Here is a 17469-nt window from a genome sequence, read left to right on the forward strand (position 1 = left end):
AACAATACAAATTTATTCTCTCATAATTCCGGCCAGAAGTCCAAAATCGAAGTGGAGTCATGGCTGTGCTTCCTCTGAAGGTTCAGGAGAGAATCAGTCCCTGGCCTGTTCCAGCTCCAGGTGGCTCCAGGCGTTTCTGGTTCATGGCTGCATCACTCCAGTCTCTGCTTCCATCTCCCCATGGCCTTCTTCTCTCCTGTGCCTGCATCCAAATCCCTCCCCCTACTTTCCTCCTATAAAGACATGAGTCTTTAGAGTCCTGCCTAAATCCAGGATGATTCATCTTGAGATCCTTAAGTAATTATCTCTGCAAAGACTCCATTTCCATATAGGGTCCCATTCTGAAGTTCTGGGTGGACATGAATTTTGAAGGGACACCATTCAACCCAGTATGCCAGATCACATCTTCTTGGGTCTGTCACCCCACCCTCACCTCACCTGTGTCCTGACTCTAACTCTATCTTTAGGCTGTGGCCCTTGTAGGCATTTTGTAGCTCACATTCCCTGGGCCACAGCCACCTCCTCCCTGGTCCCCACACCACACATTAAATCATCTCAGTCCCAGTGATACCTTAAGAGAGAAGCTTGAACATTTGCTGCTGTGTTTTCATTCTTGACATGTATTTTATTATCTCTTTTCTCATCTTTTGTTGAGAAACCCTGCTGGGAGCCACCCTGGGCAGGGACCAAGCATTTGCTGACTTCATCCACAAGCACTTGACTCTAGGTCTTCTGCCTTTTGTTTTAATTTTATAAGTTCTCAAGTTCATCCCTCCTGTGTGGCTCCCTATGGGTCTCTGCGGTAATCTCTTTGTTCACAGTGGAGGCTTTGTGACCTCGGCAGCAGGGGCCCACGTACTCAATGCTCCTCGGTACTCATGGGCTTGAAAAGTCACAATGAAAATAAAAATTTAAATGTATAGGTTGAGCGCTTCTTTCATCTCCAAACCCATAGACATTGCATTGCATTACTACAAATTACCACAGTGTGTTTTCAGGTAGAATTAATATTTGATAAACTCAGGAGCAGTTGCTCTTTATTTTGAAGAAAGCTATCATTAGTCTCAGTAGATTTGACATTTGTTATAAATGAGTGAACATTTATGCATTTGTAAAATCTATGGTTTTAATGCAGAGCTTTGCCAAGTGTGTACACGTCAATAATAAGTAAGCTGGGGTTGAAGTTGTTCTTCTCTCACTTTCATTCCTCCATCCTTATACTCAGTGGTGTTTCACGTGTGTCTACCACTGTGTCAGGCACTGTGCTAGGTACAGGCATGTGGACGTAAAGAAAGCAAAGCCTCAGCCTTCAAAATGTTTCACTTGGAATTGAGAGGCCTTTTGCTATAATGGTGATGTAGAGCAGAACTTTCCAGAAACTCCTCTGCCCGGATTTTGTCCCATGTAGGTCACTATGTTACCCTTAAAAGAGGTCAGCAAACTTTCTCCATAAAGGGCAGATAATCAACACTTTAGGCTTTGACGACCACATTAATCTCTGTTGCGTGCTCCTCTGTGTGTCCGTGGGTGTGTGTACGTGTATATGTTGTTTTGTTTTTACAGTGCTTTAAAGATGTTAAAGTGATTCTTAGCTCCCAGGCCATACAAAAACTGGCCCAGGGCTGGATTTGGCCAAGAGCCGTAGTTTGCCCATCTCTGACTATGACAACTTCCAAACCCTCATTGAGCTCGAGTGGATGCCATGACACCTGCAGGGAACCCTGGTGGGATGGCTCAGCTACCTCAAGGTGGGCAGGTGCTTCCCCTTGCTGGTGCTGATCACATGCTTAGTGAGCAGTCACTGCTGTTACCATTGCAGCTGGAGCTGAGAGGCTAAAAATTAAGAATATTCAGGAAATAATATTCAAACAATCTACTTGCACTTCCAGGAAAGAGAAGAGGCGATAAGAACACAGGTGTCCCATTATGTTACCAATTATTCTCCCACTCACTGTCTGAGGCTTCAGGTCAGGGAGAGGTGAGCAGCCTGGGTGTTCCAGCATTTGTCCTGATGTGGTGCTTGTCTATGTGCTCATCTGTGGGCTCAGGAACCACATTGCCAGCTTCTTTGTTTTCTTTTACAGAGACATCAAGCCAGACAATATCCTGCTGGATGAACACGGTAAGCCTGCTACTAATCCTTTACAGGGACTCTCAGTGGAAAGTCTGAGGCCCTGGGAAATAGTGCGGGGGTGGGGGTTGGGTCTTGCTGAGTTGGACATTAGCATTGGCTAGAAACCTTCTCTTGTTTCAATCCTGGTGGATCAACATCTGTGTAAATTTCTGGTCCATGTCCTGCCGTGGTAAGTTGAATCAAAGTTATTTAAACTGTTCGCATCTGAAGTCATTGCTGTTCATATCCCCGTGTGAGGAGGACAGGGCCGCCGTGAGGATGAGCATGGGGTCCCGGGGTTCCAACCCCAACTCCCTCACCTATGAACGTGTGGCTTCAGAAGTCACCCACCTCTCTGAGCCTCAGTGTAATTTTCTGTAAACTGGGGAAAAGGCACCTCCCTTGCAGGGCGTTCATGAGGATGAAATGAGAGTACACACTCATTTCTAGCAAGCAGAGCTTAATACTTGATAATCCACTAAGCATTTACTCATCTATCGGCTATGTCAGGCTTCTCAAAATTTCCTTTATTTGCACACAGATCTTCTAGGCATCTTCTCAAACTGATTTAGTAAGTCTGAGATGGGACTAGATTCTGCAAAGTCCAGAGTCTGCAAAGCTCCCAGGTGGCTGATGCTGCTGGTCCATGGACCACACTTTGAGTAGCAAGGCACCAAGTCAATGGCTCTCCCACTCTGGCCTTACCAGAATTACCTGGGGGACCTGGTAAAAATCAGAGGTCAGGCCCGGTCCTGCTTCAGCAAGCCTGGGCTCCTGTGTTCTGGATCCTGTGTCCTGTGTTGGGATGGAATGCCCACAGAGTTTAAGAACCATGAGCCTAGGGCTCAGACCAAGAATGCTCAGTGGACTTGACAATCAATTGCGGCTGATGCCAACAGGAGACTTACAGCCTTGAAAACTAAATTCACTGGCATTGCTTCAGGGGCCCGTCTCTCAGGGCCTAACATGGGGTTGGCTGGAGGGAGCAGGTGCGAATTCTTCTGAAGTAGGGATTCTCATCCCTGCTGAGGCCTTCAGGGATGAATGTGTCACATTTTCTACGCAGCTCCCCCACCCTCCTTCCCCACCTCTGCAGGCTGAGGTCATGGTTCTATCTCAGAGCTCCTCTCGAACCTTCCATGAGCCAGGAGCATAGCTTGGGGCATCCTAACCTCATAGTGTGCATCCCTATGTACAGGAGTGGTGGATGGGACCATTTGCATCTCTGCATCAGATGCTGGAACCAGACTAAATGCTTTGGGGGCAGTAGGATTGAACTCACTGTGCTCCTGAATGGAAGGTCAGCAGCAGCCCCAAGATGCCTGGGGCATGGACAGAGCTGAGGATCCAAATCAAGGCTGGAAAGGAAGCAAAAGCAATGTCTCCAGTTTGTATCTAAAAGTCAGGATCTTCAGATGTGGCACTCAGCTGAGCCCCCAGCCAGCTGAATGTCCTTGGGCCAGTGGCTGTACCTCCGTGTCTCAGCCTTCCCAGCAGCGACGCAGAAGTAATTGACCCACCTTGCAGGGTGGTGAATGTCTCATCTCGGGTGAGACTCGAAGGTCAGCCACCCATCACAGTATGCAAGTGCTCGGGAAGGGGTAGATAACTCGCCCTCTTCCTGTCCCCTTTCTCTGCTCAGGGCCAGGCAAGGTCAAATCACAGAAGCAGGGTAAAGAGGTGAGAAAACACAGAGGCTGGTTCTGCTTAGCTGTCTGGAAAGCAGGGGTCTGGAAGGCTGGGTTCCAGGCAGCATCCTCAAGGCTCTGTCCTATTAAGAGATACCGCTAGGGGGAGACTTCCAGGCCCTGCAAAGCGGTCCAGAAGCAAAATTCAGACAGAAACATCAATAGCAATAAGCCAGCCATTGCACTGATGAGGAAAAGTGACACAGAGAGTATGGGGGTAGCCCAGGACTGCCTGGCTTCATAGTTCTGGCTCCATCCTCACAGACCTTGGCCACAGCTCCCTTGAAGCTGCTGCACAAAAGATATAGGCAGGCGGGCTGCTCCCAGGCAGCCTCCCCTAGGTTTTCTCTTTCCTGCCTTTTGGATTTCCATCCATCCCATTCCGCCTCCCTTTCTGTACCCATTCTCAGCCTCCACCTCAGCCTTCCCCACATTCTTTCTGCATCTCGTTCTGCCCCCTTGAGCTCCTCATCTTTTTCCACCCCCTGCTTGGCCTTCACAGTGTCCCAGCCCTGCCTTCTGGCTATGCAGCACCCCACACACTCCCCAAGTGCCCCTGCGTGCAGTCTTCTCCCTCTCCAGCCTCCCATTTCATCGAAAAGTCTCTGCTAGCTGGTGGGACAGAGCGTTGAATATAATATTTCATACTGTGAGGTGAATGGCTGATAACCCTTCCCCACTCCAACACTCAATGAGTGGCTTTGCAGGTGGTACAGAAAAGAAATTTAGGAGCAGGGAATTTCGCTCAGAAAAAGAAGAGTCTCCTTTCTGGGGAGAGAAGAGAAAGAGAGAATTCTATGCCCATGGCCCTCCTTTACCTGCTCTTCTGAGGGGAGCTGATCGGCTTTTTGAGCAGAGCCCGAAGCTGGCCATTCTTGCCTTTGTTTTTCCCTCAGTAAACATCTCTTGAGCACCTGCTGTGTGCCAAGTTCTGGTTAACAGAATGATGAACAAGGCAAACAGGGTCCCAACGCTGGTGGGTTGCATGGTGTTGGGGAGAGTGTGGGGAAGCTCAGGAGAGGTCAGGGGCAGAGGGGAGAGGGAAAGGTGTGTGCGGGGTTGTCTTAGAGGCAGTCCCATGACAGTGGGATCCTGAAGGCATGACAAGGCCAAACAGAGGAAGGTGCCTGGATGGACAGGTGGTAGAGACTGTGGGGCAGAACTGCAGAAACAAGAGGGGAATGGCTGTTTGAGGAATACAACAGCAGTTTATTCTGTAGGTTTATAACATTTAAAATTAATCTTATGCCTTCAAAACCTTCACTATGAAACATGACCTAGCCATAAGATGAGCAGGACAGTATGTGTTCCTAAATGAGTCCTAAGGGCACCCCATTCGTGCTGGCATCTACTTGCACCTTTTGTAAACTGCATGACAAAACCTTTTACAAACCAATAACTGTGTATTGCTATTTCAAGAGTTCCATCATTGGTTGCATTGAATACTTTCTCAGAGAACAAGTTGGTCAGTTGTGTTTCAAATGAAATATAAACATAATTCAACAAATGCATTAATATTTTATTAATGATGTCCAAAATCTGCTAGTTACACAAAATCCAAGCATCTCTCACAAGCTTCTCTGCTCCCCTAGTGTCTGCCTTACTTTCTGATCTTTCAGGGTTTTATGTCTTAGAATGGACACTTTAATTCTGCTCTGAGATTTGAGGTCTCTGAGCCGGCTGCAAAAGCAGAGAGATACCACGCATTGAGGTAAAATAGAGTGAAAGAAGATACAGCGTCTCAGAACAAGGCAGGGAAAAGAGCTGAGTGCATTTTAGGCTGAGGATCATAAGATCAAGACAATGGGGAATTTAAAGACATAGAGGGAGGGGGGATTGATTTTCTATTGGTACAATAAGGCTGGGTAATGAACTACATAACTTAAATCACATAAACAAAAAACATCCCGTTAGCTCACAGCATCCTGGGGTTGAGGGACTCTAGGCTGGGCTTGGCTGATCTTGGCTGGGCTTGCTCCTAAGACCAAGGTTGGGTAGGCAGGACTGTTGATGTTGGCTAAACCCACTCCAATGTCTGAGGCTCAACTGGCTGTCAGCCGATCCCCTCTGGCCTTGGCTGGCTGGCCGGGTGACTCAGCCCTGCTCCTTGAGCTTATCCCCTGCAAGTTCATCTGCATGGTCTGCTCATGGCCATAGCAGGAGCAAGAGCAGGAGAGCCCAGCCACTCAAGCCTCCACCTGTGTCGTGTTTGCCACCAATGCAGGAGACAAAGCGAGTCACTTGGCCAAACCTAGAGTCAGAGAGACTAGACATTGCAAAGGCACATGGCAATGGGGTGATCCAGAGAGGGGTGAAGAATTAAGGCCATTAATGCAGTTGCCTAACACGAGGGTGATGGAAGAGGCCAGTGGAAATGGAATGGATGGAGCCACATGCACAGGCCGGTGGGTTAGTGCTTTCCACATGGGAGGTGGACTTCCCCAAAGGTGGGCAAGGAGAGAAGAGTGAGAGACAGAAGGAAAGAGGCTGTATTTTGCCCTTAAGTGCCACTGAGGGCCCTGGTTCAAAGGTCATTTATGATGACAATAAAGAATGTAGTCTTCGTCCTCTCTGGGAAGTGGTTCACTTGTTGCACACCTGCCATGGCCAGGCATTGTGTCCAGTGACCACAGAAGGCAGAGTCCCTGTGACCGAGGAACTCATGGTCTGGGGTGACTGTTCTCTGTCCTGGTGGCACATCACCTGGGTCCTAAGACCCCACCTTGAGAAGCTCTCATTTGATTCCTCTTACAGGACAGAGTGCTGAGTAGTGGGATCGTTTACAGTTCCCAGGTGGATCTAATCTGTAGCCAAGGCTGTGGGAGGAGTGGAAATGTAAACAATTGATGATGACCCGTTGGGGTCAAGGCCAGGACAGAGCAAGCATGGGGCTGTGGGGCAGCAGAAGGTCGCTGAGGCCAGGAGAGTAGTGCAGGAGGGCTTCCTGGAGGAAGGGACGTGTACATTGGATTCTGAAGCATGCCAGAGGTCAGTAGGCATTCCAGAGGTAAACACTCATTTCTTGTGGCCGTGGGATGGGTACAGTGGGGTTCAGAAACCTGACCTGGATCTTCAGCAGCTGGCAATGCAGCAGCCGCGTGGTCAGAGTGGATTTGTTTTCTTTATTTAATATTCCATTTCTTGTATTTTCTGTATTCTGAAGCTTTGGCCTCTGGAGCCTTGCTAAGCTGATGGACTGCCCTGCCCAGGGCTGGCCAATCCTAGGGCTGGTAAACAACCTGCCCCAAGGCACACTTTTCAGATGCCAACCAACCAATCCAGAGCCATACCCCCAACACCTCCTTTATCCGCTCTCCTAGGAATTTTATGTTGCAGGCCCCTCCTCACTTCCTCTAATTCCCCTAGGTACCAGACAACTAGAGACAGCCCCTAAAACCCAGAGCACACTGAAATTACTCAGACTAGTCAATCATAAGTCTGCTAACCTTGCCTCACCCATTCCTTCCCACGGAAACCACAATAAAGGCTCTGGCCCACATTTCCCCACTCCCTATCCTCCTGAGCGGCCCTGATGCTTCCCTGTCTCCCCTGCCCATGACATAGCCTGCGCCCTATTCTTGGGAACTGTAACAAACTATCAGTCATCTCCTGATCTGGTGGCCTTATTGTACCTCACATTTTCTATTAATACACTGTATTTTATAACACTCATTAACTGAACTCGTTTCAAAGAATTGCCTTTCCATCTGTTGCTAACATATTTGTTGATAAATGTGATGAGTGCTCCCCAAAATGGCCATGGCCAGCCATGTCAGCACCCACTTTTCTCTTGTCAAAGCATTGTATGTGCTACCCCCAGCATGCCAGGAGGAAGAGACTCCAGGAAATTAAAAAATTAGGCATGTACTGCTTGTGAAGCATCAGATTTGGGGACTGTAGCAGTTGAGAAGGAAGGGAGAGGAAGCCACTCATACAAGTTGGAAGACTGAGATGTTTCTGTTAAGCCTGAGGAGCCAGTGGTGGATGTCTTGGAACCATATGGGTCCCAAGACTGTAAGGATAAGAACATAGTAATGCACTTTAAAGCTGTTCTACGTGTCCTGGGGAAGATTGTAGTGAGATTCTTTCCAGCGAGCTGCCAGAAATGGGGTTTCTGCTGCAGCACTGTGCCAGGGAGGGTATTAAAGTCCTAAAGACATGGTATGTGAGACACTGAGGACCCCAGCAAATAGCCCCTGTATTTTCTAGGGCTACCATAACAAAGCCCCACAACTGACAGGCTTAAGCAACAGAAACATATTGTCTCACAGTTCTGGAGGCTGGAAGTTCAGGATCATGGTGTCAGCATGGCCCTGCTTCCTCTGAAGTGGGTGGGAAAGGCTCTGCTCCAGGGCCCTCTTCCAGCTCTGTCAGCTTCTTGGCTTGTGGCAGCATAACTCTGCTCTTCACATGGCATTTTCCCTGTGTGCGTGTCGGCGTCCAAATTTCTCCTTTTGATAAGGACACTCATCATACTGAATTTGGGGCCCAGCCCATTTCAATATGACTTCATCATAATGTGTGTATATAAGCAAGTATTAGTTATCCCTCAATCAACTGTTATACATTTGCATACAAATCAATCCCACACGAATATCGACCAGTACTGAAAATCCTTAACATTACATAGTACATTCATTCATTCACTAGACATAGCACATTTCAGTCAAATCCACCCTCATCAACATGGATATCCTCTTCCATATTTTGGTCTGTTAATCTACCAACCTCCGAGAAATCATCATCCCACTCAGACGTGTTACCCTCCTCGCTCCGGGCCCATGACACTTGGGAGCATAATGACCTCATCATCTGTGATGACCTTATTTCCAGATAAGGCCACATTCTATGGTAGTGGGAATTTGGACTTTGATGTGTGAATTTTGGAGGAAAAGGGACTCAATTAAATTCATAACACCCCTGTGTTCTCTGTATGCGATTTTTTTTTTTTTTTGAGATGGAGTCTCGTTCTGTCACCGAGACTGGAGTGCGGCGGTGCCATCTCGGCTCACTGCAAGCTCCGTCTCCCGGGTTCATGCCATTCTCTGGCCTCAGCCTCCTAAGTAGCTGGGACTACAGGCGCTCACCAACACACCTGGCTAAGTTTTTGTATTTTTGGTAGAGACAGGGTTTCACCGTGTTAGCCAGGATGGTCTCAATCTCTTGACCTCATGATCCACCCACCTTGGCCTCCCAAAGTGGGGATTTTCACAAATAAGAAATAGGCTAGGATGTGTGTGAGACCTAGTAAGGGCTTCCTAGCACGGGACCCAGACAGAGGCATTCACCACCAAGATCCCCAACCCTGCCTGTGTGGAGTGAGGGACTGCCCAAGTCAGACCAAGAGCTTGGAGGACCAGGAGAGAGGTCCCATTCCTGGTAAGAGGAACCTGGGCAGAGCCAAGCTAAGTAGGGCCAGTTTGCTCACCCTAAATTCACCCGTCACATCATCACTTCACCTCCCTTGGTGAGGGAGTGCTATGGTCTGAATGTTTGTGTCCCCACAAAATTCAAAAGTTGAAACTGTAATCCCCAAGGTGATGGTGTTAGGAGGTGCGGCTGTGTTAGTCCATTCTCACACTGCTGTGAAGAACTACCTGAGACTGGGTAATTTATGAAGAAAAGAGGTTTAATTGACTCACAATTCCACAGGCTGTTCAGGAGGCATGGCTGGGGAGGCCTCAGGAAAGTTATAATCATGGCAGAAGGTGAAGGGGAAGCAAGCACGCCTTCACATGGCTGGCAGGAGTCAGGGGAAGTGCTACACACTTTTATAAACAACGAGATCTTGTGATAACTAATTCATTATTATGAGAACAGCAAAAGAGAAATCCACCCTTAGGATCTAATCACCTCCCACCAGGCCCCTCTTCCAACACTGGGGATTACAATTAGACATGAGATTTGGACAGGAACACAGACACACACCGTATTATTTCACCTTCCACCCTTCCCAGATATCATGTTCTTCTCACATTTCAAAATACAATCATGCCTTCCCAAAAGTCCTCCAAAGTCTTAACTCATTTGAGCATTAACTCAAAAGTCCAAAGTCTCATCCGAGACAATACCAGTAACTTCCACCTATGAGTCTGTAAAATCAAAAACAAGTTAGTTACTTCCAAGATACAATGGGCATTACAGGCATTGGGTAAATACAACTGTTCCAAAAGGGAGAGATCAGCTAAAACAAAGGAGCCTCATGCAAGTCCAAAACCCAGCAGGGCAGTCGTTAAATCTTAAAGCTCCAAAATAATCTTTGACTCCATATCTCACATCCAGGCCACACTGATGCAAGGGGTGGGTTCCCAAGGCCTTGGGCATCTCTGCCCGTGTTGCTCTGCATGGTACAGCCCCCTCGGCTGCCTTCACAGGTTGGCATTGAGTGATTGTGGCTTTTCTAGGTGCACGGTGCAAGCTGTTGGAGGGTATACCATTCTGGGGGTTGGATAATGGTGGGCCCTCTTCTCACAACTCCACTAGGCAGTGCCCCAGTGGGGACTTTCTGTGGGGGCTCCAACCCCACATTTCCCCTTCACCCTTCCCTAGTAGAATTTCTCAACGAGGGCCCCACCCCTGCAGCAGACTTCTACCTGGACATCCAGACATTTCCATACATTCTCTGAAATCTAGGTGGAGGCTCCCAAGCCTCAACTCTTACCCTCTGAACACCCACAGGTTTAACATCACATGGAAACTGCCAAGGCTTATGGCTTGCACCCTTTGGAGCAGTGGCCTGAGATGTATCTAAGGCCTTTTAACTATGGCTGGAGCTGGAGTGGCTGGGATGCAGGGAGCAGTGTCTCAAGGTTAGGCAGGGCAGCAGAGCCCTGGACCTGGCAGCAGAACCACTTTTTCCTTTTAGGCCTCCAGGCCTATGATGGGAGGGACTGCTGCCGAGGTCTCTGGAATGCCTTTGAGGCATTTTCCCCATTGTCATGGCTGTTAACATTCAGCTCCCTTTTACTCATGCAAATTTCTGCAGCCAGCTTTAAACCCTCCCAAGAAAATGGGTTTTTCTTTTCTACCACATGGCCAGGCTGCATTTTCCAAACTTTTACATTCTGCTTCCCATTTAAATATAAGTTCCATTTCTAGGTCACTTTTTTACTCATGAATATAAACATAGGCTGTTAGAGGCAGCCAAGCTACATCTTGAACATTTTGCTGCTTAGAAATTTCTTTTACCAGATGCCATAAATCATCACTCTCAAGTTCAAAATTCCACATATCTCTAGGGCCTCCAACCTCTTTGCCAACACATAAAAAAAGTGACCTTTGCTCCAGTTCCCAATAGGTTCCTCATCTCCATCTGACACTACCTCAGCCTGGACTTCATTGTTCATATCACTCTGCATTTTGGTCACAATTTAACAAGTTTCTAGGAAGTTCCAAAATTTCCCTCATCTTCCTGTCTTCATCTGAGCCCTCCGCACTCTTCCAACCTCTGCCAGTTACCCAGTTCCAAAGTTGCTTACACATTTTCAGGAGTCTTTATAGCAATGTCCCACTACTGGTACCAATTTTCTATATTAGTTTGTTGTCACACTGCTATAAAGAACTACCTGAGACTAGGTAGTTTATGAAGAAGAGGTTTAATTGACTCACAGTTCTACAGGCTGTACAGGAGTCATGGCTGGTGAGGCCTCAGGGAACTTATAATCATGGCGGAAGGTGAAGGGGAAGTAAGTAGGTCTTCACATGGATGGCAGGAGTTTGGGGGGTGGGGGAGAAGTGCTACACACTTTTATAAAACAGTCAGATCTTGTGGGAACTCACTCACTAGTACAAAAACAGCAAGGGGGAAATCCAACCCCATAATCCAATCACCTCCCACCAGGTCTCTCTTCCAACACTGGTGATTACAATTGTCCCTCTTCCAACACTGATGATTACAATCAGACATGAGATTTGGGTGGGAACACAGATGTAAACCGTATCAGAGGCCTTTGAGAGGTGATTAGGTCATGAGGGTGGAACCTGGGCACGAATGGGATAAGTGCCCTTATTAAAGGGACCCCAGAAAGTTCCCTCACCCTTTCCACCATGTGAGAACACAGCAAGAAGTTGCCACCTCTGAACCAGGAAGCAGGCCCTCCACAGACACCAAATCTGTCAGGGCCTTGATCTTGGACTTCCCAGCCTCCAGAACTGTGAGAAACACATGTCTGTTGTTAATCAGTCTATGACATTCTGTTACAGCAGCCCAAACGGACTGAGATGGGGAGTGAAGGGCTGGAAAGAAGCTAATAAGGTACTTAGGACAAATCCTTCTGGTATGGTTTGGATCTGTGTCTTCCCCCAAATCTCATGTCAAATGGTAATCTCCAGTGTTGGAGGTGGGGCCTGGTAGGATTTGATGAGAGCCTGGGGGTGTTCTCATGAATGAGTGAGTTCTTGTGAGCTCTGGTTGTTTAAATGCAGGTAGCACCTACCCCCGTCTCTCTTCCTCCTGCTCCATCCATGTGACTTGTCTGCCTCCCCTTCACCTTTCACCATGATTGTACATTTTCTGAGGCCTCTCCAGAAACCAAGGAGGTGCCACTATGCCTGCTGCACAGCCTGTAGAACCATGAGCCACCAGTTAAACCCCTTTTCTTTATAAATTACCTAGACTCAGGTATCCTTTTATAGCAATGCAGGAACAAACTAATGTATCCTCCTCGTGGAAATTGAAAGTGAAGGACAATCCTTCCCTCCTATATTGCTGCTAACACTAGGTCCAGTTCCAGCTGTGCCTGGTAAGAATAATCTTAATTATGCACTGTCCCTAGGACAGTATTTGATACTGATCTGGAGAAACATGTGACCTAGCCCCTGTCTTCATGAGGCACACCTGTCTGGAAAAGAGCCCCATATGATGGAATGAGTTAGGAGCAGAGTAGAGGAAGCAGTGGTCTTGCCACCCCATGACCCAGGGTGGAGGCAGTGCCATCCGTGGGCAGCTGCCTATTCTTAGTTCATTTTACTTGTCGGAGCTTCATTGCCCTCAAGAGAGAATGGCTTAAAGAAATAGGAAGACAATGGGGCTCAGAGTGAAACCTACCTGGGGCTTGAATTCTGGCTGCAGGAGCTTGGGTGAGACAGTCACTTTCTCAACTGTTTACACCACGGATGGGATGACTAGACAATGTTCAGACAGGCCCTGCCCCAGTGAACTCCTCCATCTATTGAGATTGCTCTGCCCCCAAAAAGATGGCCTCTGCTTGGCTTTCATGAATTCTCACCTGAGTGCATCTCATCAGCAGAATCGAAATCTCGGCCAGAACCCTTGCTGCAAGAGAGTTAGAAAATGCATTTTCCCCCTTCTGGCTCTTGTGATATAGGAGGTAGCAAAGAAAGGAGTGGGAGAGGATGCTAAGTGTGAGAATCTAGTGTCCAGCATGGTACCTCCTGGAGTCATTGCAAGGAGTAGATCATAGTAGGGAAAGCGTTGCAAAAACTTCTCCAAAATGTTACTAATTGTGATTAATATGATTCATAAAATCACATGCTCAATACTGTGAGATAGAAGGGAAGTGTATTAGTCAGGGAGCCTTGGCTCCGCAGCACTAATGAACGTCAAAAGCTACTGGCTTGACATTAAGAATCATGGACATAGAGAAATGGTGGAATAACACTAAAAATTTCTGAGCTCTCTCAAAAGCCTTGGACTGCGTGCTTTCCATGCAGCATCAGCTCAAACTGGGGGCACATGCCTGGCAGGCTTTATGGAATCACAGGGCATGGGGGCACCAGAATTAGCTGGGGATGGAAGTGTCCTTCCCAAATCTCAGCGAAGGAGCTCAGTAAAGCCCAGAAATGTTGCATTTCTTGTCACTGGTTGTTATTTTCCACTCTTCACCTGTGCATGGGGGCAGCCTGGAGCAGACAGATGATTTTTTAAGGCCCTGCATTCCTACCCCACGACCAAGGTACAGAAGGAAGCCAAATTAAATGGAACAGAAAAAAAATCAAAGGCTCATTTTATTCTTTATCAGGCAAAGACATGTGCTGAAAACATAGTCTTCCTACTGTCATAAGCCAAAAGAAGCTTGGATAAGCTAGTGCCATGGAATTTGATTGGGCTTCTTTTTTCCTTTTACCATTGTCCTGTGATAAGTTTGCTGTGATCTCCATGAAGATAAATGAGAAGAAAAGAATAGTTCTGTGTGGTGCCCAGAGTGTTTGATCCTGTGTTGAACAGTGGCAGCCAATGTTACAATCAGCACCCACAGCTCCAAAGTGCAATTGTTATTAGCAGAGAGCCAGGGTTGCTGGAAACGGCTGGAGCCTACCAGGGGAGGGAGCTGAAGGGCCCACAGCCCTGATTCTCATCTCTTTTGGGCTTCAGCTGCTTCTTTGAAGCAGCACCACTTTAACCTCTGGCTTAGGCATAATTTGGGTCCGGTAAACCAGCTGAGATGGGGAGAGATGTTCACCTGAGATTTATTCCAAATTCAAGAATGATGAAAGTGAAACCAGCCAGAGAATACTTGAAAGGAGATGACCGCGTGTAGATTCCCTTTCATCCTAACTCTTGGTCTTCCTTCCTCTAGAGGGAGCAATATTTGCACCCACTCCCAGGAATTTCTAGGGAAGCATGGCACCCGTAAAAGTGTTCATAAAAAGAGCAAGGCCTGCCCCTCCAAGCAGATGTCCTCTTCTCCCAGGCTGTGGCCTTGGAGGTCCCAGTAAGACTGCTATACCAGGCTACAGCCAGGCTCGAATTCCTTTGATAAACACCACGTGGGGTTATTCCATCAGGTTGCTGCAGTATTAAAAGTCAAGAGTTAAAATGGAATGTTGTCAATACTCCTCTGACTATTATGATATCCCTACAAACAATAAGGAATGAAGAAAGGTGATAGGATTTGACTGCTCAAAGGTCTCTTTCATTTCTGGGTAGTTTATAAATAATAGAAGTTTATTTCTCACGGTTCTGGGGGCTGGGAAGTCCAAGATCGTGGGCAGATTCAGTGTCTGGTGAGGGCTGCTCTCTGCTTCCAAGTTGATATCTTGTAGTTGTGTCCTCACATGGCAGAAGATGGAAGATCAAAACGGTGAATGCAGTGTGAGGCCTGTTTCATGAGGTGAATAATCCAATCACCTCCTAAAGGCCCCATCTCTTTTTTTTTTTTATTGAGATGGTGTCTCACTCTGTCACCCAGGCTGGAGTGCAGTGGCGCTATCTCAGCTCACTGAAAGCTCCGTCTCCTGGGTTCATGCCATTCTTCTGCCCCAGCTTCCCAAGTAGCTGGGACTACAGGTGCCCGCCACCATGCCCAGCTAATTTTTTGTATTTTTAGTAGAGATGGGGTTTCACTGTGTTAGCCAGGATGGTCTGAATCTCCTGACCTCGTGATCTGCCCACCTCGGCCTCCCAAAGTGCTGGGATTACAGGCGTGAGCCACTGTGCCCGGCCAGGGCCCCATCTCTTAATGTAGTTGGTCCTCTGTATCCATGGGTTCAGTTCAACCAGCCGTGGGTAAAAAGTGGTCAAAAATGATTTCGTAGCAGACAAAAAATAACAATGAAACAATAAAAACTAATACAAATACAAACAATATATACAACTAAAAATAGCTACTTGCATAGCCTTTCCATTGTATTAGGCATTATAATTAATCTAGAGATGATTTAAAGTGTGTGGGAGGTTGTATGCAGGTTAAATGAAGTACTAAGACATTTTATATAAGAGGCTTGACTGTCCATAGATTATAGTATTCCTGTGGTGTCCTGGAACCAGTTCCCCATGTGAATACTGAGGCATGGCTGTAACTTATTTGATTAAGTTTCAACATATGAATTTTGACAAATACATTTGAACCATAGGAGCCTCCACCAAGAACCCAACCATGCTGGCACCCTGATCTCAGACTACTGGACTTTGCAACTGTGGGAAAGAAATGACTGTTGTTTAACTCACCCAGTTAAGGGCATTTTGTTGTAGCAGCCCAAACTGACTAAGACATAGAGATACCACTCTCTGTGGTAGTGCATTTCCTGGTAGTGGAAGTATGAGCGCAAAAACTAGAGTAGAAAAAGCTAGTCTATCAATCGTGTAAGTCCTGGGGTCAGTTTTGAAGAATTAGTGAAAATCTACCAGGAAGTCAAGAGGGAAGAACATTCCAAGGGGTGTCAAAGGGTTGGAGATGAGATGAATTTCCATGTGTTCGAAGAAAGAAGAGATGCATGTCTGGAGTACAGGATACGTAAACAGGCCTGGGAGCATGATTATTGATTATCGACACTCTATTAGCATTTGTATTAATGGGTCATACACAATGTCCTGATCTCCTTCTCTTTGATTTTTGGATGTTTTCAGTTTATGGAAAGTAAACCAGTTCGTATTTTCACATTCTATAGTAAACTTTCATTCTCCTGAGAAGGAACTCATAGGAAATCTTGTTGGGCACTAATTTTCACTTTCCTACATCTTCGGTTGCCCATTAGATGAGGCCCCACTGGGAAGTCACAGCTCATCAGTTAGCACAGCCAGGGGAAAGCAGAAGTGGAATCCTGCTGTCTGTCATGCAGGGTGTTGCCCACTGTACCTGAATTCCTGGGTGGAAACAGCACGTCTGTTCCAGAGCAACCCTGAAGGCCAGGAGGTAACGAGATCAGGACTGTTTGACCCAGCTCTGTAGGAGGAGAGTGGGACGGGGAAAGCTCCACTCTGGCTTCTGCATATATCAGCCTTGAGACCTTGGCCCCAACACTAGTGACTGGAACCTCAGGTTATTATTCTGTAAAGACAAGGATAGCAATACCCTCCTCTCAGTAGCACTTGAAGGATTAAGATGAGATTTGACACCTATTCTGCACCAGTTATTAACCCTAAATAACAGTGGCTTAAAGGAGCCAGGGGTTGCATTTTCCCCCACTTTATGAGTTTCCCTGCTTTGGTCCTTGCCCCTGTAATCCATTCACAGCAGCTGAAAGAGTATTCAAAATTGAGTCCGATCATATCAAAACCCTCTTGCTTGGAGTAAAGCCACCATCCTGTCTCAGCCCAGAAGGTCTGACACATTTTTCCCTTCCCTTCCTGAGCTCCTTTCCTACTCCTTCCCTTTTTCTCCCTGGCATCTTTGCTGGTTCCCCACACAGCCCTTGTGCTGACAGTCCCCTCTGTCAGCTGCCCTCTTCCTCCAGAAACCCTGTTGACAGCTTGCTTTCCTCTTCTTCAGATCTTTGCTCAAATGTCATGTTCTCAGTTCCTAACCATCCTGTTAAGCCCTATAACTACCCCACAAGGCCCTATTAATATTATACCCTTCTTACAGATGAGGAATCTGAGGCTTTCGGAGCTTAAATAACCTGTCTAAGTCACATAGTCAGTAAGGGTCTGCATCAGTGGCAAGGAACAAAGAGCCCAACTTAAACAGTCCTAGATAGTAAAGGGTATTTTTTAGCTGAAGTTCAGTGGAATCAGGCTTCAGGCAGGGTTTGATCAGGCTCTGGCACCATTTCTCTGCTATACTTGAAGCTCTGCCTTCTCCATGGACAGCCTACATCTTTATGCTGTTTTTCCTTGTGGTCGCAAATAGCTTCTGCAGTTCTAGGGAATCATATCCATGCATGACACTGTCCAAAGACAAAGAATATTATTTTGGGTAGCTCCTGAAAATTGGAAAATTATAGGAGAAACAACACTTAAAACAAAATTAACATTATTTGCATTTTTAA

The 17469-nt window shown here is 47.0% G+C and overlaps 1 protein-coding gene across 5 annotated transcripts in view; it reads left to right on the forward strand.

Annotated features, from left to right (window-relative positions):
- STK32B (serine/threonine kinase 32B) overlaps nt 1-17469 on the forward strand; it is a 445681-nt gene that overhangs the window by 342371 nt on the left and 85841 nt on the right. For all 5 annotated transcript variants that reach the window (XM_016951222.4, XM_024356003.3, XM_016951221.4 and 2 more), the window contains exon 5: nt 2085-2122. In XM_016951222.4, coding sequence (XP_016806711.1) covers nt 2085-2122 — 38 coding nt within the window. The remainder of the gene's footprint in view (nt 1-2084; nt 2123-17469) is intronic.

The sequence above is a fragment of the Pan troglodytes genome, chromosome 3 (assembly GCF_028858775.2).
Source record: "Pan troglodytes isolate AG18354 chromosome 3, NHGRI_mPanTro3-v2.0_pri, whole genome shotgun sequence".
Lineage (NCBI taxonomy): Eukaryota > Metazoa > Chordata > Mammalia > Primates > Hominidae > Pan > Pan troglodytes.